This window comes from Nymphaea colorata, chromosome 5 (genome assembly GCF_008831285.2).
Source record: "Nymphaea colorata isolate Beijing-Zhang1983 chromosome 5, ASM883128v2, whole genome shotgun sequence".
Classification (NCBI taxonomy): Eukaryota; Viridiplantae; Streptophyta; class Magnoliopsida; order Nymphaeales; family Nymphaeaceae; genus Nymphaea; species Nymphaea colorata.
Window position 1 is genome coordinate 23908556 of NC_045142.1, and position 27299 is coordinate 23935854.

A 27299-nucleotide genomic window follows, 5' to 3' on the forward strand; every position below is an offset into this window, starting at 1 on the left:
ATGGCCAAAACATCACATGTGGTGCCCACGAAAACTAACTAAAGACCTGCTATTAGAGGCAAATACCTTGCCTTTTAATTATATCATAGATTACTTACAACTAATACTTATCTCCAATTATGCAAGGAGTTTGTCTCAACTTCGTATCATGTCAATGTTCGTTTTAGATGCTATTAAGAATTATTATTGTAGTAGTTTTTTTGTTGCACTTTTTTTTTTAAATTATTAAACTTTATGTTGTTTTAAAATTCATAGTCACAAAAAATGCATCTTTTTAAAAAATGCTGCGAAAACAAAACATGATAAATTAAGTTGTCGTTTAGAACTTAAAAAGACGTAAAAAACATAGCATTTTTTTCAAATTTTTTATTTTTCATTTTTTAATCCAAACAGTTTTTTATTTTTTATTTGTTATCAATCTAGCTGTTTGTGTTATTAGTTTTTTAATTATTCTATTTTTCTTTTTTAACTTTAAAAAAATTATCATTTTTTTTCGTGCTCCCGCCTGGAAAAAACCTCACAGTTTAAAATTTCGAAATGTGATTATGTTTTTAAATTTAAATTGAAACCTGAAAATTTTATATTTAAAAAGGATTTTTATAATTGAAGAGACCCGGCTCGCCTATGGCTATTGCCCAAAGAACTGAGCAAAGGATTGGAAAGAGCGCCTTAAAAACATTGATTAGATTTACCAAATCCGCACCATAAAACGGTGAGGAGGAGGAGAAGTGAGGGTTTGCGTTCGTCCGTGCTTCCTTCCTCTTCCTACGTTCGAGAACCTCCCTCCCTTCTTCGGTAATTAAAATTTTCTGAAATTCCACTAAAGATTCTTGACGAGAGTTGCTTCCCGCTCTCCGGTTCCGCCTTGGACAAGAAATTTCATTTTCTGTTTTGGTTGATCTCGGTTGTTGATAATCTAGGAAAACGCCATGTCTTCCAATGCTCGAACGAAACAAACCCGTGATCACGCTCTGGTATTCTATCTCTGTGTCTATCCTTCTTGATTTTTGGGGTTTAGTTTGAATTTGATCGTAGGAAATGATGGGTTTTCTTTCTTATCCTAGAAACTGCGGGATTTTCGGGATTTCTTGAACTTTGATTGCTCAGAAGTAATGCATTTTCTTGTTATTCGGGAATCTGCAGGAGTTCCAGGGCCTGTTGAACGATTTGCAGAATTGGGAGCGGTCGATGAATGAGAAGGACAAGAAACTGAAGGCAGAAAGTCGTGATACTAAGAGAAAGGTGAGGGTCTAGACCTTAGACTGGTTCGTTCTTCCTTACTTTTTCTTCGCATCTATGGTGGAACAATGCTGGGTTTAACTTACATTTATTCTTCCTCGTGGAATTGATTAAGCTTCCCCTGATGCTTGTGGCCATTTTCTATAAAGATACTAGCCTGCTTATAGGGGTCGATGTGGCTAATTTGAAATTGGTTATAGTGAGTGAATTGATGCATGCTGATCATATTTGATTATACTTGTTTTTAGTCACTGTTCGTTGAAGATGACTGAGGTTACCAGTTAATCGACTCTTTCGAGCATGTGTGCTGTTGATTAATTGCATGAATAGCTCGTAAGGAAAAGGAGTTGGAGTGGGACTTGAAAGTTAATTCTGGACTGTTGTTTCTTTGCAATCAGCAGGGTGACGGTCAAAAAACTTTAGTAGACAAAATGTTGATGAGCTACAGATTGCAGCTTCCTGTTTTCTGACTAAAACTGCGTTCCCTAAGCGTATTGCATGCGCCATGCAGTTGGTAGAGCATGGTGAAGTTAGAGAGTTGCTTGTTGATGCTTAAGTTTCTCGTGTGTCCATTCATTTGCTTCCTGTTCAAGCTCAGTGAATGTTCATTCTTTTCCTCTATAAACAACATATCCTCGTAAAAGTTAGACACGTTTAGGTGGTTATATGTGCAACACACTAAATGATAGATTGCTGGCAGATTGCGGTAGAACTGGATGTGGGTGTGGCGTAGTTGTGTATGTTGCATGTATACATGCATGAAACTAGCTGAGGTATTGCAGTAGGAGGGGACAGGAGTGGCTGAGCTGTGTGTGTTGCATGTACAGTTGTACACATGCACAAAACTAGCAGAAATATTAATTTTTCAGGTGGATATGTGTGATACTGACTCTGCATTTTAGAAACTAGCAGGGATACTACCATGCAAACGAAATATTGAAATGCGATGTCCATGTGTACCAGCACCCAAAAACACCATGCTCCATGCACCATTATCCATGAGTGCAAGCAACACAATGGGTATGGTGGGCAGATTGAAATACGCATATGACATACTCCAAGAGCCAGACGTGCTCTGAATTTCATGTTCTCCAGACTACTGCATATTTTTACTTCTAATGCTTATTTTTAGTTAACATGGATGTACTGACAACATATATCACCTGATAATTTATTTGTAATTTCAAAACATTTTCCTATTTGAAAGGATCTACATGTGCTTTCCTGGCCTACATTTTCTGCCCAAGGACTACCGAAGAGTGAAGATTACTGGTCCTGATGGTAAACACTATTACCAAATGATGTTGGACGGAAACTGTTCCTGAACTCCAATTCTGTACAGTGCTTACTGTCCTGATCAGTGCATAAGCAAGCTATCTTGTGGCAATATGTATGTTTTTGCTCAAATTCTTGTGTTGTCTTTTGCTCTATTGTGCTTCTTTTTGCTACATTATTGCATTATTGTGAAACTTTTACATTATGCAAGTTATCCATTTTTTAGGCCGGTTATCATCTGAGAATTCTCTTATATTGGATTTATTGGTTAAATTTTCTATGAGATCAAAGCATAAGGGAAGATGAAACTTCTCTATGTTATATTTGTACCTAAGTTTTTCTATTTTATCTTTTTTCATTATCATAGGTGTAAAAATTTGCTGATAAAATGTCTGAATTTCTTTTTAATCTTTTGCCTCTCTCATTTGCTCTTCATTGAGCATGTACATTTAAAAGTTTGATGAATTGACCATAGGATGCTGATAAAGTGTCTGAATTTTCTTTTTAATCTTTTGCCTATCTCATTTCCTCATCATTGAGCATATACATTTAAAAGTTTGATGAATTGACCATAGGATTCTGCAGCTAAGAATGTTGGAATGCTTAAAGAGGAGAAATCGTCTGAGACCCAGATGGCTTCACTTAAATCAGTACCGAATGTCCAACAGAAAAACAAAAGCAACTCTCAGTTCAGCTACATGAAAAATTCGGATGAAATAGCAACAATGAGTTTTTCAGCCGAGGAAAGCACTCCAAATGCTAATTCTGAAAAGGAACAGGCAAGGACTGTCACTCTTAAAGTGACATACTTTTTCTCCTGATATTACCACTGAGTGTTGATGGAAAATCTTCTGTATGACATTACAGGGTAATGTATATTTCAAGCAGAAAAAGTTCACGGAGGCAATTGATTGCTATTCTAGAAGTGTAGCATTGTCTCCAACAGCAGTTGCTTATGCGAATAGAGCCATGGCCTACATCAAAATTGGGAAGTAAGTTTTCTGCTGATCTTGTATTCTGTTGAAAGTCCTTCTTTGGAGCCTATTCTGCCCTCAAATCCATAGCTTATATTCAACCACAATAGTTTGAGAAATTTTCATACTAATCTCGTGCACGGTGGTGAAGGTTAGGAATCTTAGTGGAGTATAAGTTGTAGCTGTTTTAAGATTCTTGAATTTTGTTTAATTTTGGTTATAGGTCTTACCTTGATATTCTTGCTTCCTTGCCAATTTTGTTGAACTTCTGTTTTAGCTAAATATGAAGTCCTTATTGTTTAACTTTAGGTGTAGGACTTACACCAAAGGATTTGGTGATTCTCAAAATGCAATTGCCACACTTTTTTAACATGTAAATGCTTCCAGGGTTCTCTACTTTTGAAAAATAAAATGCAGAAAAGCGTTGACCTAAGTTTTGTGAAGCTTCCATTTTGAATGCTAACAGTGCTTGATTGCATTAAAGATTCAATAGTAGTATTACCATGGAAAAAGTTTATCTTCTTATAGTAAAAGAAAAACCAATATTTATCAACAGTTATATTTTCCTGCTTAACAAAACTAGGATGGTGGCAGACAAGGGAGGCCTGGACTTGTCTTGTTGAATATTCGCTTGGTTGTATTAGAGTTAGGCTTGAAATCAATTGTGCACTTACATATGTCTTCTATATGTTCTCTGAAAAGATAAACTGTGAAATTTAGGGCATCTATATGAGTTCAGTCAGTCATGAAATTCAAGTAGCCTAGAGAACTTTCCCCTTCCCTTTCTGCATGGGTGTTTTATTTAGCTGATACTTGGATGTCATGTTGTTGTGCTTCTCAATTCTCATATTTTATGGAATTTCTAAAACGTACACTTCTGGGATCAGATTGACGCTGTGATCTGGATCTTGATACTTGTGCCTTAAAACACCAATATTTAAAAACTTCAGATGATCTGATCTGATAATGGTCTTTGATTTGGTAGTTAGTAATAATTTGTTGATGGGCATGATTATAGGGAAGAGCTTGGTGCTGCGTGTTTTCTGGGGGAGGATAAGAGTGCAATAACTGATATTTTGCCTTCTGCTTTCTGGTTCTGCTCATATTTAATTTGCTTACCAAAAGTTTTATGTTCCCTCATTCTTATTAGATTTCAAGAAGCTGAGAATGATTGCACGGAGGCCCTCAATTTAGATGATCGCTATGTCAAAGCTTATTCAAGGCGTGCTACAGCAAGAAAAGAATTGGGCAAATATCAAGCATCAATTGAAGGTATTGTTGCTGGTACTTGTGATCTCATGGTACAATAACTTTTTTTCCTGTTCATGTTATGCATAGAAAGATTTTATGTTTTTCTTTCCTGTTTTCAATTTAAAATTCAGATTCTGAGTTTGCGTTGAGGCTTGAACCAGAAAATCAAGAGCTCAGAAAACAGTATGCTGAGGCGAGAGCATTGTATGATAAGGTGATTATCTCGTCGAAGTTGTGAGCTTATTCCCTATCATCCTTAAATGCTAAATTTCTGATTAGCTTGAAATGTCACTTAACACTTGTCCACTTATAGACTAAATTTACAGTTGTGATTTGTGCATCACATTTTGCAATAACCTGGCCCAAAACTGTCATGAATATCTGGTACGATAGATCCAACCTCCCATACTTGGCTTTGAACCTCTGAAGGGTTGTCAAAACCATCAATATGATGCTAAACCATCCCCTCTTTGGTTTGGTATGTTTCACCTCCCCTTCCCTTTTAGGCACATGTATTCATGCATGTGAGACCTGTGGTTTAGGTAATGAATTTGGCAATTAAATTAACAACCTGATCTGAAATTGACCCTGTTGCTGGTGTGGTGGATCTCAACTCACTTCGTGGCTGGCTTAAAATCACACTTAAAAGGGCTACAAACCAAACAAATAGTATGGTGGACACTGGACAGGTTTATTAACCTCTCAGGGATTTTGAATACCGCTAATACATTGCTAAACCATCTCCGCTTTAGGATTACTATCACAATTTGTAGGTCATGGTATCACATTACTTCCACAGTCTGAAGGTCCTGATAATCATTATGTGACAACTGACAGATGCTTACATGCCCTAGATGGGCTAGTGTAGATGGAGAAACCAGCTTTTAATGATTGCATCTTGTATATCTCATCTCGTAGATTCTCTTTTGCACAGCATGATGAGAAACTATTTTGGTGTAACATGTTTGTGTATATTGAATTTATATGATGCTGACTGTGGTAATATAGATATCAGGTTATTAGGCTTCATTCGTGGTGTCATTCGTAAGAGGAAAATCTACCACAATCTAGTAGGTCGTAGTTGCAAGTGTTGCAACTTGCAAGTATTATTTACTTGACCTTGTAGTTGTTAACATGGCTTGGTACTGAACCCCACCATGGATGTTGAGCATGTGGTAAGAGAAAAATGTGAAGTGCATCAAGTTGAAAACCTAGGCTTCCAACCGTGTCATTACTTTTCATGAGCTTCCCTTGGTATTTGTCCTCATAAGGCTTAGTAATTTATTGCTCATCCTCAATTGAAAAAAAAAAATTCAAAAGAACAACAAACAAAAACCAAAACATGGCTTAGTTCCTCAGAGATAGATCTGCATCAAATACTTTTGGCATACTTGGAGGCTATACTTATGGACAGTGATATGGGTGTTGGTGTGAAACATGGGTACAAAGTGTTGAAGATGGCTGGTCTTAGTGAATAAGCTCAAGTCTGTGACACGTCAAACGTTGGAGGTGGATGTCTTGTACATATGACCCTTACAAGAGTTTCGGACATGCCTCATGTGCAATTTTTTAGATATTTTGTGTTCAATAAAGCATCTTTGAAGTGCTAAGGAGTATCGGCATAGGTTTCCATGTCCAAAAGCATTAGATACCTAGCCCTTGGCAGTCTGGGATAGTCAAGTTAACATAGCTTGCAGGAAAATTCTTATTTAACCATGTCAAGTAGAGGGATTTGTTCAGATTTGATCAAGGCTTTCCTGTGGTCCCTGCAACAGCAATGCCTGAGAGTATCCTTTGATTCATATGATGGCATTCCGTGAAGACTTACTGCATGTTTGGTAAGATGTCTATGAAGTTGATCCTTGTCAACTGTTACATTGTTGTCTTTTTACTTTTTAGTTGGCAAGCATTGGGTGTAATAATAATCCTGTCTTGGTCTAACATTTTCGGATGGTCATGGACTTGTATGTTTCTAAATACTGTGAGCCACATCCAAACGGATAATATTTCTCATTATAATCCACCAAAATCTGGCTTCTGAGTATCATCAAAACACTACCTGAAAATTGTCCAAAAAGTGTTTAGATGAAATATTCAGTTTGTTTCTTCTCTTAATGCAGGGTAATGCAAAGAAATCTGCTACTGCTGTACAACGATCTATTGATGCGCCAAAGACTGGAAGGTCAGCAGACTCAGCACCAGAAGTTAAACAAGTTCTTAATAGTCATTTGATCCAAGAGACTCACCAGAGAGTTGCTCCAAAATCACAAGCTGACCATATTAAGGTAACTTTTGGTAGGGTTGGTATCATGTTTTAGGTCAGCAATTCTTTTTCCTTTTCAAGTACCATTAGTTGTCAAAGATCCATGAACTTGGAAACAGACCTGATATCGGAAAGCAAACCATTCCTGAAGTTCTGAACATTTTTCAGCTATCATGAAATGATATCTTCTATTTCATTTTCCTACCAGATGGTGTTCGTGTCCACCTGATAACAATTATCTGTCATATACATTTGTACCTTTCACAAGGAACCAATGGTCCTAAAGTTATACCTGTGTGCATAGATGACTTAATGGATATTTACGTCAGTTACCTTTTCACTTGCGAGAGATGGTGGTAATGCACCCACTCCGTCTAGTGCTCAGTTGCTGCTGTAACTTTATCTATAGCTGTAAATTTCTGCATCCCTGATCATATCCCATTATTCCTAGGTAGCCACATTGTACAAAGCAATCAAAGAGACATTGCGATAAACAAAAAATAAAAAGGAACCAAGGAAATATTGCTATAATTATAATGAATCAATAATGCATCATTAGAGTTAAAAAGCTTGACTTTTGTCAAATGTATTTATTGAGCAATGAGCATGCGGATGTCCTTTTTTAAACGCTTTCAATAAGAATGGGGATGTTGATTTTTGTATCTTTTGTGTCATTTAAAATTCTTTTTGTGAATAGATTTCTTTATGGGTTCCATTTTGGTTTCACAGAGCATTTTTTGAACCCTATCCTTCCACGCACAATCCCAACCCTTTCCTATTATTCTTTTTCTAATCTAATTGCTTTTGCATATTGATGTTGTTTGTTGCTGAAACTGCTTGTTTGTGGACAGGGTGAAAGTGATATAGATGGAAAGCAGAAGTCCAAACTCAACGTACAGGAGCTTGCTTCACGTGCTGCATCAAGAGCTATGGAATCTGCTGCAAAAACTATAACAACACCTAAGTCAGCCTATCAGTTTGAAGTTCTCTGGAGGGGGGTTTCAGACAATCGTGTATTACAAACTAGTTTGCTGAAGGTTTTCTGCCCTTCTGTCATTTTCTCTTTTGGGGTGTACCTTTCTGGTAACTGTGATCTCTCTGTCATTAACCTGTTGTCTTTATTATTCAGACAATAGAGCCGGTAATGCTGCCTCAGTTGTTCAAAAATGCGCTGTCTGCTCCAATTCTAATGGACATTGTTAAATGCATAGCCACATTTTTCATGTAATCCTTTTTTCAGCCTTTTTTTTATTGTGTGTTTTGTTGTTTTGGTTATATCATGAATACTCATTTTAAACTTGTTTGTACTTGGACTTCGAACTTTTTATTAGGGAAGATACTGGATTGGCTGTTAGCATGTTGGATAATCTGTCAAAGGTTACACGGTTTGACATGATCATAATGTGCCTGTTGGATGCAGATAGAGCTGGTAAATATGATTCTTATCTGAATGTATCCTCGGAAGTCTTACTGCTGCAACAAGACATTTTACTTTGTAAACTTGCTATTCATGTTCTGATTACTATAATCTTCAAGTATATCATCTATGCATGTGGTAACATTTTCTGCTTATGGTTTACTACTATGATATTTGAAACGAGGTGGTGATTAACTTGAGTGCTCCTTTTGTGAATCACAAAATAGGGTATCTGCCACTTTTTATGTTAAACTTTATTATAATGCTAACTCACTATGACCAGTGAGAGTATTTAATATATTGGATATGTTAAGGCAGCAAGTGAAGCAATTTAGGTGAAATTGCAAACTGAAGCATTGGATCGTTGCAATCAAGGTTGAGAAAATTATTTCATTATCTTAAGAAGATGGTTACATTTAAGGCCAACCTTTCCTAGTTCAACCTTGTAAAGAAGAACTTTTGATTTTCAAGTCTGTTCAGTATTTTTTTGCTGACTCTTGTAATCATACAGGCCAGCTTAGTAAACATGCTATGTGGAAAACTCTTAGGCAGCATAGAGGGATTCAGGCTATGTCGGACTCCTTAAAATTTAGATGTTCTCTGCCTCTAGGATTTGGAAATAACCTAAATTTAAGGCATGAAAATAGGGTGTTCCTAATCATGAGATGCATTGTGTTCTACTTCTCTTTCTTCAAGAGGAGGTAGTTGAAACCCCTACACTGAAATAAATCTGATGGCCTATCCCTCATCTTCTTTCCTCTAACTATGAAAGCTATAGCATTTTCATATTGGATTTAATCTTCAGTTTTTGTATTACTTAATTCTTCTTAACTACCCTTCATTACAAAGTTTAGTGCATGCTATAAGACCCAACTTTGCTTGTGTAGAACTGTCCTTTCATTTTTTCATTAATTATTATGACTATCACTTGTTACATAAAAGGATGATAAAGCATCGTTGTACATTTTTCATGTTTCCAAGTTTAGTGAAGGAAGAAACATTAACACATGTTATCCTGTTCGTTGAAATAGAATTATGGAAGATATGGGATGAAGTCCTCCTGAATCAGCCCCTGGATATGGCATATGTGGAGACGCTTCAGAGGTTGCACCCGAAGTATTGCCCTCAGAGACGTGATACGATTCAATGACGGTGTTGAAGACATGATCTCTTGAACTGTATATGCACTTAAAATAACTTGTCAAATGCTGCAGCTAAACCTATGTTGTTTGTACTGTTCAGGACCTCGTTTATGATGTGCGATGTCCATCTACCAGTCATCCATTTTGTTTGTCTACCATCAGCACCCCTTTTTTGCCTCTCTAGTGGAAAGCATTTTGAACTTTCACCTTGTTCACAATTCAAAGCACGTATGAAACCCATACCAAACACTAAACATGTCTTCTGTGTTCTCATTCGGTCAGAGTAAAATGTCTTGAATTTGCACATTCAATTGCTAATCTCGTTCCAGTTTTCTCTTACCACAGTGCACAGCCTTTTGCTGTGCAAACCATAGTTGAGAGCCTCGTCAGCCACCGTACAAGTCGCCAAAGAAATGCTTCATAGCGTTGAACTTTGTTGACCAGAATTGGCTGAGACTTAGCATGACTCGTTTGATCCATCAAGGCGAGCGAGAGAGAGTTAAGGCCTAGCAAAGATGTATCACGTAAAATTCTGTATCATAAATTTCAATGCCTCATCTCACGCCACGCAAACATGATCACATGCCATCTACATGGTTGATTTGAAAAAAGCGGCCCTCAAATTCAAAGTAAGACCAAGTAAACATGAAGATAAAGATGAACTCATTCAGTTGTCCTATCCACTTTCTCCCAAGCAACAAGCGTTGATGCGTTGACATTTTTTCTTATGGACGCAGGGCGTTGACATTTCGTAACCGAAATGAATTTACTATTCCTCGAAGGGCTATTCGTTACAGTCCTAAATCTCTCATGGGATCTTCAGAATCACATTTTCTTAAAAAAAAATGGTGTCCCATCAGACCTTTATGCTGGTAACATCGTGCTATAGCCAGAAACCTGAATAGGGATGACAACGTACTGCTTTCACATTTATAGCCATTATATCCAAATAATCAGGTGTAAGTTAATCTGGTTAGAAGTCAGACTCGAACTGGACCTTACAAAATACAAAATCATATCTTAATTTCTACACAATCAGATTTCAGAGTCCATTGTAACCGGATACCTGATGGATTCAGTAAGAAAAATTGTACACCCTATCCAAATCTAACTGTTTATTGGATTATTTTCTAGCCTTGAAATCCCAAACCCTGAAGTGCCAACCAGGAAATGCCATTAAATCTACAAACAATACGAAGAATGTCAACTGGCAGGTAGCTCCTAACATTAAGAATAATAATCGCTCCAAACATTGAGAAAAGTACCAGAAAGATGGTAATGAATGACACTATGAATCCTTCACATATTTACTTTTCTGCAAACAGACATTTGAAATTAACTCTAGCACAGAAACTACCATGACAAATCAATGACATGAACCGGCAACATATTTTTACCAAAAGAGTAAATGTTTTGCAAGGGATAGTTCACAGTTTGTGCAAAATTGAACCTTCATGAACTAAAATCAGAACTGACGTTGGTAAAAAGACAGCCAGAATCTGATGAGGTGCCTATCGCAGCAGCTTCCTTTATAAGCAGCAGTGTGTCTGGATAAGTTGCTACAGCATCTTCTAACTTGGGAATTGCTCACACTTATACCAAAAAGGTACTCTTCCCAATGACTTCGCACTAGGCATACGTTGGAGCAAGGCATTCATCAACCATACCCAGCAGGTTTGGATTTTCCAGTGCTGCTGCTACTCGTTCCTTATCATTCAGCTGTTTATTAACTGCCATTCAAAGCAGCACACTTAGCAATCTTTGCACAATATATATATATTGAAATCTACTTGCTTCCAAGTATTGCCGGATGATTTTTTTGATTTTCCATCGCTAAAAACTGTTGCAATAGGTGTATTAGCAACACTATTGGTTGGGCCACGTTTTTTCACAGCTATAGCGATGGCTTTTAGGATTTTTAGTGACGGAAATTTTTTTTAAAAAAAAAAATCCATCTGGTAACACTCAGCAGTTGGCAGATTTCAATTTTTATATATATACATATTCGTCAACTATTTAAGAATATCAACTTTGTCAGCTAACACATAACCATTAGATGACATAGATGTGTGAAGGATACGTCAACAAAAAGAAACTCTCCCTTCTCTTTCGGGTAATTTTTGTCACTATAAAAGTACCTAAACCATTCACTTTTTTCTTTATTCAGGACGGGCATCTTAACCACACACCTATCAATTCATTGGTTTAGGGTTGGTTGACAAGGTTGACACTATCAGATAATTAACAATCTAAGGAGCATATATATGTGTATGTATGAGAGAGAGAGTGTGTACATATATATATATATACATAACACAGCGATTAAATAATTACAAAAATTTTACCTGCAGTCTCTGATGCGTGAGTGCCTGGTGCTACTCTGATATCCACCTAGTAAAGAAGAACAAAGATGTCAAATTTACAAGTGATGCCCTCACAGCAAAATGTACTAATTACTGAAATGTCCTGATAGATCCAGGTCCTATTGGTTCAGTTTAGTTTTTCTTTCGATTGTGCATGAGATAATTTGTATGGTCGGCAAATTTTTAATTCTTTATACATTGCCTCTTTCAAGTGTACACCTGCAGCAAAATTGGTTCTTAATATATAGCTGTTTCTTGTAACCATAGTCATAGAAAACGCGTTTTTTTTCAAAAGAAACGCGATAAACTAACTGGCCCGTTTTACACTTTAAAAAAGTGCAATTTTTCACATTTTTTTCAGTTTTTTTTCACTTTTTTCAGTTTTTTTTAATGTCAAACAGTTTTTTTTCATTTTATATTTTTTATTTGTTGCAAATCTATTTATCTTTTGATATGTTCTTAGTTTCTCAATTATTTTTTTCCCTTTATTTTTAGTTTTTAAAAATTTTTAGAAATTTACCATATTTTTCCCATTTTTTTCAAGCAAGCCGTATTATACCCAAGAAAAACCTCGCCGTTTAAAACTCCAAGACGTTATCTGTGACTAAGTTGTAACTAATTCAGTTTGTTCAAAATCATGACCTCAAGCAGACGTGGGTGTCTGTATGTGGAGATTATTTTTCAAAGGAAGAACCATATCCTGTAATGTTCTATTCATCTCATATCCTTTTTTTCCACTGGCTGTCCAGTTTTTCTAATCTTCTTGATCTGTATCTTTTCTTTACATTCCTTCTTATATCCCATCACTTCTCGAATCTGTTCTCTTGCCTATCCTTAGAACATTGTCTCATTCTTAGAAATGAAATTGGTTGCCTACTTTTCAACAGTCATATTCTGTGTTTATTTCAAATTTTAAAGTCAGATCAGTTCCGACCTTCAGTCTCCTACCAGTTTTTTTTTCTTGTCATGGATCTCAGAATTGACAGCATCAGTGTACCAGATTACTTCTTTCTGGTACAAATATTAGTTCTCGGAATTCCATTCTCAGTTTTCCTTTGTTTTAATAGGCTGTTTCTTCATGTGTCAAATATTGATCATGGACCTCAACTCTTCTGACTCGGACTTATCTTTCAAACTTCATTTGTGTCTTGTTTCTGAATTCTGATAAACTCGAAAATATAAATTGTTCCTTCCATAAGAAGTCATGGTCTGCCTGATCATCTTGATGCATCTGTTCCTAGTCTCTCTGAGTTTTCTGTGCAAGAGCAAAAGGATAGCAAAGGGGCTGTTATTACTATAGATATCAGAGAATTCAGAATCCAGGGTAATGCATTTAAAACAGGACCTTTATAATTTAAAGAAAGGAACCCTTACAGTGATGGAATATTTTGAAAAATGAAGAATATTACAGACCAAAGCCATTGCTGGACAGGAAATTTCTGATAAAGATAAGATTCAACAAACTCTTTCTGGGTTTGGTCCTGAATACCATGTTTTGTCCACTATTTTGCATGCTTTCAAGTGTTGCCCTCTTTTGAAGAACATGGACCCCAACTTTTACAATATGAGATGAATTGGCTTACTTGGGCATTCTACTACTATAACGGGAGGCATTGAAGAAGATCTAGTTAGCTGAAGTGACCATAGGAAGAGGCTTTCATGGAGGAAGAGGATTATGAAGGTAGACAAATCAGAAGGTCAAGGCCTCTTGCTATTGTCTAATGCACAACCTACAATAGGAGAAAGCTTTTGCTGCTGCAGGAACTATTATTAGAGAAGTCCCCTCTTGCTATTTGTGCAAGAAAATATAGATAGTTAAGGCTTCCTTTCATCTGAAAGAAGATCCTAATTAGATTCCAGGACAAGGAAAAATATCAAACCAAGGACTAACCAAAACTTGGAGAGTAGTGGTGCTAAAGTTGCTTTACTTGCCGCCTTGTCTATGCTCAATCTAAAATAGAATGAATGAGGAGTGTGGCTGGAGCAGCTGGTCATATCCTGAGTGTCGAAGATCTAAGTTGGTTCCTTATTATGGAAAATTGTTCTTACCGAACATGGAAGAAAACATCCCATCATCCATATAGAAAGGTGACCATTTCCTCGGCTAATTCCAAAATGCCAAACTTCTTGATGTTTTTTGTGTTAACAATATCAATAAGAATCTTATGTCTGCATCTAAGCCTGTAGATGAATACAAGGTCTTGCATAGTTTCTACTCCATCTTTTGTGTACGTGAAAGATCTCCAAGTCACAATATGTATCTAAGGGGATTCTTTAATGAAGTCTAGAGAGATCATTTTCGAAGCCAATGCCATTGGAGTCTTCAACTTATTTTTTGGGATTGAAGAAATTGAGCCAATTTCACATAGTAGCGTGGTGCTAGGAATAATGATATTGTTTTGTTTTTACTTCTTGTAATTTTTCTTTTTTTATTTTCTGTATTTTTATTTTGTTTTCTACTACTTTGCGACTGAAAGGAAGCCATTAGCTCTCCTGTAGTGACCCGACCCACTCTTGGGCTCGGGCCCGTGGTCTGACGGATCCCCACCAACCCCCTAGTAGTTTTGGTTCCAGCCTGAAAAAGACTACAAACTAGGACAACTAACCACTTTAACAACCCTCATTATAAGCCTTTAAAATCTCTCACAATCTTCAATACATGACTAAACTTTTTGGGATGTTACAATCTACCCCCCTTAAGGCACAGTGTCCACGGGTGTGGGACCGCATGTCCAATCGTTGAACCATGCTCTGATACCATTGTAATGACCTGACCCACTCTTGGGCTCGAGCCCCTGGTCTGACAGATTCTGACCCACCCCTTAGCAATTTTTGTTTTAGTTTGAAAAAGGCTAGGAACCAAAACAACTGACCACTTGAACAACCCGCTTTATAAGTCCTTAAAGATCTCTCACAAACTTCAATACAATACAGGACTAAACCTTTTGGCGTGTTATACTCCAACGGCTATAAGCCTCCCACTGGAGACCCCAACAGCCCCTTGTCATCTCTATATAGGGGACCTGTTTGTCCCATTTGTAGTAAGCTTCTTCGAAGCCAATTTGTGAACAAAATTATTAGGTTGGTTGTGCCTTGGTGCACAATCTCTCTCATTCACCGATATTGCAAGTGCTCTTTTGCGAAGTTCTTGGTGTGAGAAATATACATTTTATCTATATTTTATTTACAATCATTGAGTGGTTGTCTTCATGGAAGGATATTTCTGCTACTTCAACATAGATTTATATATCTTGATATTTACAGCTTAGGCCAACCTAGTTATGGGTTTATTGAGCGTCTGATCTCTAGTTTGTTGATCCCCAAGTCTGACTCATGAGATTCAAGGTGGCTTATTTCAAAGCTGCCAATTATATAAGAGTGATGTGCTTCCCTTCTCACAACAAAAAAGCTTCAAAACCCTTTGACATTATCCATCCTAATCTTTAGGGTCTCGTCCTACAAGATTCCTTCTACGGCAGCAAGCACTATCGTCTTTGTTGATGATTATTCACTGCATATATAAACTTATTTCATGAATCAAAAACTTCTAGTCATTAACATATTCTAGGAATTTTATGCCCTTTCCACAAACCAGGTTAACCAACCTTTTGTGAATATGAAAGGTTTCCAAAGTGATGGAGGTGGAGACTACTCCGATAAAGATTTCACTGATTTTTTTCGTGATAATGAAATCAATCAAAAAGGTTTCTGCCCTCACAACCTCAACAAATGGCATATTGAAAGAAAGCATTGTTATATTGTCAGGAGTGCATTGGCGATCATACATGCTAGCGGGATTTTACAAGATTGGACACTGGAGCTTTTCACTCTACTAATTTTCCTAGAAATCACTTGCCCATGAAAATGTTAGTCATTATTTTGTACTTTATAGGGAACATCCAAATTATGATATTATGAATCACGTAGATGTGTTTGTTATGTCCGCATAGGCAAAAGTCAAAAAAGTAAGTTTCCAAAATAAGTATATGCATGCAGATTTCAGATTCTTGGATAAGACAATAATTGCAAGGGTTATCCTTATCATGATCCTACCAAATGTTGCACACATATATGAAGGAATGCTGCCTTTGATGAAGGCTGTTTTGAACAGGTTAGAAGCAATAGGCTGCAGGAAAATGAGATCAAAAAGACAAACAGGATATTATTCTCATATGACTGATGAGAGCAATAGCATGCTAAGAATTCTTCCAAAAAACTGTCAAAAGCAGCATGAAGATGGGTTTGGACAAGGTACATGAGTAGAGAAGAAGCAGACATACAAGAGGGGATTATTACTCTAAAATACCAAAAGGGCTTGCAGCTAAAGAATAAGAAGAGCAGGAGATGAGATCAGTTGTTGAGTCTGAAAAACAACAACAGCAGGTCAGATCAGTTGTAGAGAAATTTACCGAAACTGCCAATACTGTTTGAAAGATGGTTCAGCTATGAACATTTTAGCGCTAATCATCAAATGTATTGGGATCAAAATGCATTTATAAGACCAGACACAAGCTTGCCAGAAATACAGAGAGATAAAGCAAAATGCATTGCACAAAGTGTCATACAAGAGTATGGATTGGATGATGAAGAGACCTTCAGTCCATTTGTAAAAGTGGCAGTATTCAGACAATCTTACCACTAGTAGTAGATCAGGTCAGACTTTAAATCAAATGGATGTAAAAAATACTTTCTTACATAGGGATTTGAAAGAAAAGATGTATATGAAACGACTTGTTTGGTAATACTAAAAAGGACACTAATGCTCCTATGTGTAGGTTAAAGAGAGCAACGTATGGCTTAAATCAGCCCCCATTTTCTTGGTTTGAGAGTTTTTCTTGTGGAATTCAAAGTTATGTTTATTGTCACTAATTTTTTTTTACAAGCGACAGCAACATATCATTTATCTATGTTGATTATGATTAACAAAGCTCAAAAGAACATATTCAACAGGTCAAAGAGCTATTGGTTAGAAGAACTCAGATGAAAGATTTGGGCATACTAAGTAACTAAAGTACTTCCATAGAGTGGGGATTGGTAAAGCAATGATCCACTTCTGCTATCTAGGCTTATGCATATACTGTGTCTAGCCTTGTAAAGGTAAGGTATTGAATAATATTGATTCATTGGCTGTACTTTGAGAGTGTGTGGGATTGTCATATGCATCACCTTCAATGCTACTTAACTTTTGATGTATAGGTGCTCGTGTAGTTGCTGACCTACAGTCTCTCATGCCACTTTTGGTTAATAAATCCCAAGTATACTTGAGTTGTGACCATATAAAAGCAACTAAAAGAATACTAATGCATTTGGAAGGGACAAGCAGTCATGGATTGGTATACTAAAGTAGTTCACAAAGTGTGAACATGACAAGTGATGTCTTTTCCAATAAACGAGCGGGTTGGAGCCTTTGCATTGATAAAATCTTGTTCCTTTGAACGGTAGCAAAGTTATAAAGGCTGAATATTGTGCCATGGCTGTTGTTGCTGCTGAGTTGACTTGGATATGCCATTTATAGATAGAGTTGAATGAAAAATTAGCAATCAGAGTTATTAACTTATTTTGTGATAATCAAAGTACAACTAATATCTTATTCAACATTGAAGGACAAAATGTATAGACGTTGACCGACATTTCAAAAGATAAAAAATGGACGCCAAGTTTATCCCAACAGAAAACCAGGTTGCAGATCTTTTCACCAAAAGAATCGACAGAACATTCTGGTCTTTGAAGAACAAGTTGAGCATGATTCAAACCATTCTCAGCTTGAAGAGGCTATTGAAACATCCTGATAGATCCAGATCCAATGGATGTGATTAGCTGTAAGTTAAGTTCTATTCTTTCAGTCATTGCCCCTTTCTGATGTACACTGACACAAGTAATTATTAAGGTTAAAGTTGGTGCAGTGGCAACATAACTGATTGAGGGTGTTTGATGATTTGGCCTCAAATAGACCATGATGTCTGCATCGGGAGATTATTTTCAAAGAAAGAACTCATGGTCTCTAAATTTGGCTCTCTTTGTTCTATTGATCTCTCTCTCTCTCTCTCTCTCTCTCTCACACACACACACACACCTCTGGGAGGAAGCATAATCATACAAGGGCAATGAAAAACAAAAATAATGAAAAAAGAAAAGGGAAACAAAAAGATTGATTCCCTAGCCTAATCCTTCATGTGAATTTCAAATCACACCCTGCTATTGCACTGGTTCAACCACTTTCATATCCTCATGTCCAATCAGGCCCCTCACCAGCATGAACATGCTAAAAGACCCTCCTTATGGGGCTAACATTCCAATGGCAAGCAGATGCAAGGAGCTTAAATTTGTCTTGATGGAGCAAAATAAAGATCCAACAACCATGTCGAGGTCTCAGATAAACCTGGCATACAGAAATCTCTGCTTGCTCTTTTGCATCCCACAGTGGTACTCTGCTCTTTGCCTAAAAATTTCTTTCCTCCTCTTCTGCACATACATTTCCCACATCTCCCTCATCCCTCCTTGAGTCGAACTATTCTAAGTCTCTTGTCTTCTCCTACTTAAATTGCCATTTTCTTTTTTGCTTTGGTTCATAAATTGTCCAATGATCTGCTTGTGCAGGTTCTGGAAGCTGAACTATACATATCAGCTAATAGTTATTGTGCTGGAAAATACATTCCTCTTACCTTTGTTTAATTTTGGTGTTTACTTATCCACATTCATTTTCCTTTGGCAGTTAACAAGGGATCTCTTGACAACTCGAGCTTAGACTGGAATAAAAACGATTAAAAAAGAAAAGAAGGGAGAGAGAGAAAAACTTGCTATAGGAAAATACAAATCATTTTGTGGGCTTGCTTTAAGTTATTTGAGGATTAATTAGATTGATTCTTACCCACATTACCGTTCAAAACTTACACAAATAACCTATTCATGTAACTTGTGACATGTCTTTACAACTTTATATATCTGAAATCACATTCATCATCTCTCAAATTCGTCCCCCATTCTTTTTTCATCCCAATCCAATGCATGATGAAACAACATGAGAATTAGAATGAGAAAAACAAAATTTATGCAGAAGCTTTATGCAGGTAATGCAGAATCACTGATCATGATGATTCACAATAGCATAAGGTATCATTATCCAGCTATCCTCATAAATTAAAAATGACACATCAGTAACTACTCGGGCTCACCGTACGAACCAAAAAAGAAACTATTGATATACCTTGTACCTGGAAGGCAAGCTTCTCATGAGCTTGACACGAATGCAAAGACCAATAACGGTCGCCATACTACAATGCATGACAGTGGGAGTGAATGTGACCCTAGCAAAGAGACAACGGTCCAATAAGTACGTAAAAACCAGAAGACTGATTTACTCATGAAGGATGCGGGTCAAGTAAGGTAATACAAAATTCAGTTGATCACTTACTTAACATGACTTTGTGCATCATTCACTTCAATTGCATCTTCACTTACTACTTTCAGCTCTTCCAAAGAGTATGGATGTTCTGGATCTTTGATATCTCTAACATGATTTACAATTGTTAAAGAAGATAGCATGAAAGATGTAAATTGTGCAGTTTTATTCTTAGTTTTGTTGTACCCTATAGAAGATAGTCAATCGTGAATCCGTGATGTATATGCTGAAAAAATGTATATTCAGTAAGAAACATTATAAAACTAATGATGACAACATCACCACATTTGATTGGACATCTATTAGCTTCCCTGCATATATGACGAACATCCTATGTCTTTGGCATCAAGCAATATCATATCTATTATGTTGAATGAAAAAATATATAAACACACAAGTTACTTGAAGAATGAAAGTGCTTTGTCAAATTGGATCTTGTTTATAGAAAAGATGATGACACTTGAAAGTAGAAGATTAATAAGAAAATGAAAGACTATATGATTATCAATTTTACACAAACATTTGCAACTAATTGGTTCTTACCATCAAAGATCCTTCTGATTTTGAAGTATATAACACAACTTTATGACCTTTAAACAAATAAGTGAATAACAACATTTCTCTAGGACCTTTAGTCAAATCTGGGTTAACGTACTAAAATAAAAATAAATCAGAAAAAGGATATCAAAAACTTCCTGCTGGTCTATAGGCTCCACGGCGTACTCGTCAGTATCCATCTGCACAGGGCGAGAGCGCCTCTCCTTTCTTTCATAGACCACGGGATTTGCATTAATCAATTCTGTTACCATCTTTGCAGTCAAATGCAATTAGCGATATTCTCGAGCTCCCTTTTCCTACCAAAATTTAGAGACATGACCATCAGAATTATATCAAATGGGTTAACATAGACATTAGAAAGAGAAAATAAATAAAACAGATCTCCAAAATGAACAACCAAAACGAAAAAGAAGCAACCCAGAACAGGAAAAAAGCGCCATGAGAAATCCCAGAGGCAAGACCCATTACAAATGTGTTAGAATCAATTTCACATTGAGCACAGCAAGGTTATAAACTGAAAATCTTCATTGATCCATTCAATTTCAAAGAGGTTCCAAAAAATACCATCATAGAAGGAACAAAACACTCAAATCAAGCACCCTGAAAAACTTAAACGAGTATGCACATAGCAATCAAGAAAACTGGAAAGCAAGCCAAGACATTGAGAGTGATCACCTTCCGACCTCCAAGAAATCAAACTGAAACCCTATACAATTCCCGGATAATTCGGATAAGTAAGCGGATGGAAAATGCACGTCAACCTAGGTCTCCAAAAAGGCGCGAAAATAACGAAACCGACGTTTTAGAGAAGGGGAGTTGTGAGGGGCGGGCAAAATGATCAAATAATAAATAACCTCGTCGAGGCGGCCGATGATAAAAATGGATCTTATACGTTCAATTACCGATCCGATTCCTAATCCATTTAACCGGATTCGGTAAAGAAATATGAGTCTGATCAATAATCGGATCTGAGTTTGCGATGCAAGTTTCGTTCGACCTGAAGAAATACGGGTCTGATCAATGATCGGACCTGAGTTTTCTTCTCCAGCTTCTTTGAGCCCGACATCCAAAGAAGACCCAACTCGATTGCACATGATTTAGAATGGCAAGTCAGATCCGAATTGTTTGGAAAACAAGATTCAAATTGAATTATATTTCTGATTAGAAAAATTACAAAAAAAAAAAAAATCTAACGAATGGTTGAATTCTAGTTCCCCCTCAGTGTGCATTCAACTTTTCTCTGTAATTCTCTGCAACCGAAAAAGCCTTAAGTAAAAAGTTTCTTTAAAAAAATTATTGTTCTCAGATAGAAAGATCCAAGAAAGCAAGCCCAGGATAATATTTTGTTGTTTTTCATCATGACAATTTTTTTCCCCTTAGGGCCGTTTGATGGCGTAGATTTTTTTTTTTTTTGGAATGAAAAAATCCATGGGTAAGTGTAAAGATGAGTAAATATTTTTTGTTCCTAATTCAGGCCATGTTTGATGGTCTGAAAAATTTTTTCATGGTAAAAATCTCAATGTTTGTTAGGCATGAAAAGTTTTTCATGGATAATAAATATGACCGTTTCTTCTTGAACGTTGGTTAGGGTAACTATTGTCACAAAAAACGTGTATGAGTATCATATGACAAAGAATTTCTCATGTATAATATGGTAAAGTTGTATATCTCGAGAATATCTCGGTGAATTTTTAAAAAAATTTAAACATTTAGTAAATCTTAAAAATTATAAAAAAATAAAAATTAATAAAAACGAGAAAAAACTGATATAATACGAGTATTATATGGGTATTATACGTGTTTTTTTGTTTTTTGATGTTTTTTTAATGTATTTTTTTTACATTTTATACAAATGATTTGTTTTTCATATTTTATGCGTGTTTTTTTCGAATAAAATGTGTTTTTTGTGACAATGCGGTAACAAATGCAATACATAGCCTTTTATTATAATACACATTATCAATGCATTTGCAAGGTTATTTGAAATAAAAAACAGTAGTTACCAGGCATCTTTGTGTATCATATCATAACCATTGTTTCAAACAGCTCTGTTTTATCTTTTTTTTTTCTTTTTTTTTGTCATGAATGCTCACAGTTAAACAAGTAAAACCAAAAAATATAGAAAAAGAAAATTGTTTGAGTTGTTGCTGTAGCTGGTGGTGATGCGTGCCTGAGAGCATAGTATTTTTTACAGTATGTGAGCACATTAAGACGGATATGATTTCAGATGAAATCAAATCAAACGACAAAGCAAAGGAGATCAGGGATATAGCTAATCCCAATCCAATCCATTAACATCCCTAATCAAAACTAACTTTAAGAAATCTTTTGAAAATTAAGTCTCCTATCATCAAAATTAGCAACCGATTAGCGGAACATTGCTCAACTTGCTTTTTCTTCTCTTTTGCATGATCAAGTCGATCGATTTATATTTTGAGTGATATGGCATTCCACCTATCATAATGAAATGCTAGCAGTTCGCGACATCAATGGTAGAATGTCCTAACAAATAACGTAATTGAATTTTCTAAGTAGTATAGATGAAAATGCAATCCAAAGATTCAAAAGTTTTATATTTTATTTTTTTTTACTTTACTAATAACAACTTGTTAGTCTGAAATGACTTCTTCAATGAAGGTCAAACTGGAAATTAGTTTTCCATATTTATTTCTTATTCTCACAAAACCTTGCTTATTTTTTGTTTTTCTAAAATAAAAATTATTATTATTATTATTAATGAAAGAGATGCAAAATTTGTTACCATCTTGAGCCGTATCTCTCCAAGCCACCTACTACACCTCTTTGAAAGTCTTCTTTGAATGCTACGTCCCCGCCGTGACGAGGGGAAATGCTAGCCGACCTTAATACGTGGCTGACTGCCATTGGCGCAGCTGCATCAACGACATGGGCCCCACACGATCGGCGGGTCCCCTCCGGCGACTAAACTGGCCCGCTTCACGACGACGGCGATCGCACAATGTCTGTATTGCCCTTGTTGATAATTTCTTTCGTTGTCGAAAGTGCGTCGTTGTACGCGTCACGGTGAGGATGGGCAAGTAATTTTGGCTTCAATGAGTGGAAACAGATGTCGGGTCTCATAGAAATCACCTCGTCCCCAGAATTCGGGAGCTTACCCGGACCCGTTTCTCGATGGCCTCCTCGGTCGCCGCCGCGGTGGCGCTTGCGCTGGCGCTGGTTGGTCTTGCCGCTGCCGCCGGAGACTCCGACGACGGGCCGGCGGTAATCCGTCGGATCTGCGGCCAGACCAAGAGCCCTGACGCGGCCACCTACGATGCGAACTTTGTCGCGGCCATGGAGAACGTGTCGCGGTCCATCGCGCGCGCGGGCTTCGGCTTCGCGGCCGCCGGCGAGGCGCCGTACAAGGTGTACGCCTTCGGGCAGTGCTTCGGCGAGGTGAACTCCGTCGACTGCCAGCTCTGCTATTCGCAGGCGCGCGTCAAGCTGCCCAGCTGCCTGCCCGCGGCTGCTGGTCGGGTTTTCCTAGAGGGCTGCTTCTTACGGTATGACAGCCGTAACTTCTCGGGCGAGGCCACCGACGCCTTCGACGCGATCGCTTGCGGAGGGTCCAACGCCACCAATGGAGAGAGGCTCGGGAGGGTCGCCGGGAAGGTCGTCGGCGAGCTCCGGATCGACGAGGGCAAGTACTGGGCGAGGGCGGAGGAAGAGGCGAAAGGGATGAGGGTTTATGGGGCGGCGGAGTGCTGGAGGGGGATAGAAGGAAAGGGCTGCGAGGAGTGCCTGGACAACGCGAGGAAGGGAGTGTTGGGGTGTGTCCCCGCGACGGACGGGAGGGCGATGAACGCCGGCTGCTACCTCAGGTACTCCACCACCAAGTTCTACGGGTCCGGGTCGGATGGTGGTTCTCATGGTCCGTTTTCTCTCTCTCTCTCTTATATATATATATATATATATATATATAGCTTTTCAACCGCGATATACAGTGCGTTCAGCTATATATTTTTAATTTTCATCTCCACCGTTCAGCAAATTTAAATTTCTATCTATTTATTGAGAAAAATTATTTGGTTTTTTTCCTTCTAAACCATTATTGGTTTCAGTAATTCGGCAGCGGTTGGCGATAGCACTGGGTTCCATCTTTGGTTCCGCGCTGGTCATTGTCGTGGCTGTTCTCATCAGGGAAAGAAGGAAAATTCGCAGGAGCGGAGTTTCTTCTTCTCGTAGTTTTCCTGGTAAACAAGAATGAGCTGCTTTGGAGAATATTGTTCTGCATTTTTTGTCCTCTTGACAATATGTCATGTGTATGAGTTTTAACTTTATCCATCTCATGGTTCATTTCCTTCCAAATGTCAATCAGATGATGATGCATCTACAGCAATTATTAAAGCTATTACTGAATCACATCTCAGTTTCAAGTATGAAGATCTACAGACTGCAACCGGAGATTTTCATCCGTCAAATAAGCTAGGCCAAGGTGGCTTTGGCTCTGTCTATAAGGTATTCCATCAAGAACTGACAAAAATGCTGTGAAGAGCTTTAACTAGTGAAAGTAGCTCTGCCATAATTCTTGTTGGCATTTTCTTTGGTGTCATCAACATTGTAGTTGGTGGTGGTGGCAATAATGAACAATGTTATATATCAGAGATACAGCACGGGACAGAGGCATTCTTAAGTGAAAATGGCGATTAAAGAAACGTGTCCACCAATTACTTTAAAGTTTAAACAAGAAAAAGCAGGTAACATGTGTATGTGCGGCCATGTATTCAACTTGTAACCCAAAGAACTAAAATATCAAGATGAATTTCTGTGAGTCTGAACAATACTCAGACGGAGATGATTAGAATCAAACAGTCAATGCATGTTCAAACTAAAATTTACATGGTTGATCTGATATATTCAAACTATATATAGCGTGCAAGTTAAGTTTGTGCCCACTATTATCTTTGATTTTGTCCATCAAATTCCATGTTGTGTCTGGTGTTGTGTCGACATTTTTCAGACATGTTTGGAAAATTGTTCATGTGACATAAGCTTGCTGATGTTGATGTACTAGCTGTGTCGATCATGATGGCAGGTTCAGCTTTTGTTTTTTCTCTTCCCGGTGCCCGTTACTAGAGCGTAGGGAGTTATTCTGAATGGCTCTACTGCAGGGAATTCTACGAGATGGCAGAGAGGTGGCAGTAAAAAGGCTCTTCTTCAACACCAGGCAATGGGTCGATCACTTCTTCAATGAGGTCAACCTTATAAGCAGTGTTCAGCACAAAAACCTTGCCAAGCTTTTGGGCTGCAGTGTCGAGGGCCCGGAAAGTCTACTAGTCTATGAGTTCCTCAGAAACATGAGCCTCGATCACTTCTTGTTTGGTTTGTTTCTTCTTCACGTTCTTTATGCAAGTCTTGAAATCTTTTCAACCAACCGAAAGGAATAGCCGTTTCTGAATTTTTAAATAGCTCTCCATGTGTTGTCAAGCAGATCCCTTAAAGAAGAAAGCATTAGATTGGGGAAAGAGGTTTGATATCATAATGGGGACAGCTGAAGGACTTGCTTACCTTCATGATGCATCTGAAGTAAGGATCATTCACAGGGATATAAAGGCCAGCAATATATTGCTTGATGAGAAATTTAGGCCTAAGATAGCAGATTTTGGGCTCGCAAGGCATTTTGCAGAAGGTCAGAGCCATATAAGCACTGGCGTAGCCGGGACTCTGTAAGCACTTGAAGCTTTAATCAATTTCTGGATTTAACTTTAGTGTGCTCTCTTCTTTATTTATTCTTTTAGTGGATACAGTGGGAATGTTTCTCAGAAATGAGAATTTTCACTAGGCCCTACATCTTCTTCATATGGGCTTCCTCTCCCAAAGACATTTTTTTCTCCACTTTCTCCAAACAAGATAAGGATGACTGTCACTATTCTCTGCTTCAGATTATCGTATCAAATGGTAGTTGGAATTCTTGAAACAAATGAAACTGCCTGAATTCACTTTGATGATGTGAATTTACAGTTAGCACCTTAGTAAATTTATTTGTTTTTCCAACTTTTTTGTCAAAAATGAAATATGAAACGGAAAAGGTTTCAACATTTGCGTAGGTCTATTTTAGCCTTCTAGCTCTTGAATTTTTGTGCTTTGGCCCCATATGCAGAACTCTTGTAATTGTTAATGAAATCACAATGGAGAAGGAATTGTTGTTGCCTTAGCATGAAAGAAGCAGTTGCTGTGATTTTGTGCTGATATCTTGAAATCTGCATTGTGACCAAAAGTCTGCCTCGATATTATTTATAGTTCTTCAATTACTTCGTGAAGACTTGTTTTCTGATAGATTTCACTACGAAACAATCTTAACTTTTAGACTTAACACGCTTCTAACTTTTTCCTGTTTCAGAGGCTACATGGCCCCTGAATATGTGATAAATGGGCAGTTAACGGAGAAGGCAGACGTCTACAGCTACGGTGTACTTGTTCTTGAAATTGTCACTGGGCGCAAAAACAGCAATCCCCTCTCGGCAGAAGACCACTCTCTTACTGCCTTGGTAATAAATTTCGTGTATTTCTTGTCCAACCAAAAAACATCTTTTCTAATGTGGTTAGTTTGTGGCTTGTATCAGATCTGGAGGCATTATAATTCAGAAACGTTACTAGAAATTACAGATCCTGATGTTAAAGCACAGTGCTCAACAGAAGAAGCTCTGAGGGTAATTCATGTGGGTCTCCTTTGCACTCAGGCAACACCAAGTCTTCGTCCGCCAATGTGGAGGGTGGTTGAGATGCTGACTGGTTTAGGGAGGGACTTGCCAGTGCCTACCCAGCCTCCCTTCCTCAATGTAAAGGGTGCAGAAGGTGGATATGCCTCTGGACTATCCAACCCCTCCAGCATACCTGTATCGGTAAATGGGATGTCCATAAGTGTCCTACAAGGAAGATAACACCGAGGATATTGGTCTCCTTATGTTGTTTAACCATTTCCAGTCCAATCACTGCAGCATAACGAGAATCGTGCTGCTGAGTTTTTGTAAAGCAGCACAAATGATTACTGGAACTTGGAGATTTTTGCATGTTCACGGTCAAAGACAAATTCTGTCCTTTGCACCATGTGCAAACTGCAATTCAGGTTCTGGCTATATGCATTTAGGAAACAATCTATAGTTTAATAGGCTATTGGAAGTTTATCCATGACCACAGAGACTTGAGAGATTGCTCATAGTGACAGAATCTGTAAGTTGTGCAACTCATTTGGGTTCAACTGCTATTGTTTAATAAATAATGTAATGGCTTCTACCTATGTCTCGATAATTCTATTGTGCATGGGGGATCTTTCCTGAATGCATTTACCAAGTTCACGTGTCAAGTGGAGGCATTGATATGAAATCAAGTAATCATTTAGATTAAATTTTTGTCATCTTTCTCGCAACTGTATTACTTCCAAGTGTTTAATTTGAGGATTA

At 37.6% G+C, this 27299-nt stretch overlaps 3 protein-coding genes across 9 annotated transcripts; 2 read left to right on the plus strand and 1 right to left on the minus strand.

Moving 5' to 3' along the window:
* The first annotated feature begins 680 nt into the window (after positions 1-680).
* LOC116254590 (uncharacterized) lies at positions 681-9767 on the plus strand. 4 transcript variants are annotated; one of them, XM_031630065.2, is made up of 12 exons: positions 681-795; positions 921-974; positions 1144-1242; positions 3090-3293; positions 3382-3506; positions 4639-4760; positions 4871-4953; positions 6860-7024; positions 7854-8039; positions 8132-8226; positions 8334-8431; positions 9451-9767. In XM_031630065.2, the coding sequence occupies exons 2-12, from the start codon at positions 930-932 to the stop codon at positions 9567-9569; spliced, it is 1341 nt and encodes a 446-aa protein (XP_031485925.1). In that variant the 5' UTR covers positions 681-795; positions 921-929; the 3' UTR covers positions 9570-9767. The 4 variants fall into 4 exon arrangements, with proteins under 4 accessions (XP_031485925.1, XP_031485928.1, XP_031485927.1 ...); XM_031630068.2 differs by lacking the exon at positions 681-795 and having other exon boundaries at positions 958-974; positions 3100-3293; XM_031630067.2 differs by lacking the exons at positions 681-795; positions 921-974 and adding an exon at positions 2447-2520 and having other exon boundaries at positions 3100-3293.
* Positions 9768-10795: 1028 nt separating this feature from the next.
* On the minus strand, positions 10796-22766 carry LOC116254591 (protein AE7-like). Of its 4 annotated transcripts, none has more exons than XM_050078105.1 (6): positions 22643-22766; positions 20007-20177; positions 19336-19439; positions 19129-19228; positions 11907-11952; positions 10796-11291 (listed from the first exon to the last, which is right to left on the minus strand). In XM_050078105.1, the coding sequence occupies exons 2-6, from the start codon at positions 20130-20132 to the stop codon at positions 11191-11193; spliced, it is 477 nt and encodes a 158-aa protein (XP_049934062.1). In that variant the 5' UTR covers positions 20133-20177; positions 22643-22766; the 3' UTR covers positions 10796-11190. The 4 variants fall into 4 exon arrangements, 2 of the variants coding, with proteins under 2 accessions (XP_049934062.1, XP_049934061.1); XM_050078104.1 differs by lacking the exon at positions 22643-22766 and adding an exon at positions 20557-20712; XR_007573496.1 differs by lacking the exons at positions 10796-11291; positions 22643-22766 and adding exons at positions 12859-13179; positions 20557-20718 and having other exon boundaries at positions 19136-19228.
* A 108-nt stretch (positions 22767-22874) lies between these two features.
* On the plus strand, positions 22875-27136 carry LOC116254589 (cysteine-rich receptor-like protein kinase 2). The gene is made up of 7 exons (XM_031630064.2): positions 22875-23770; positions 23961-24092; positions 24218-24357; positions 25011-25221; positions 25331-25565; positions 26240-26387; positions 26463-27136. Exons 1-7 carry the CDS (start codon positions 23032-23034, stop codon positions 26778-26780), a joined length of 1923 nt encoding a protein of 640 aa, XP_031485924.1. The 5' UTR covers positions 22875-23031; the 3' UTR covers positions 26781-27136.
* The last annotated feature ends 163 nt before the right edge of the window (positions 27137-27299 follow it).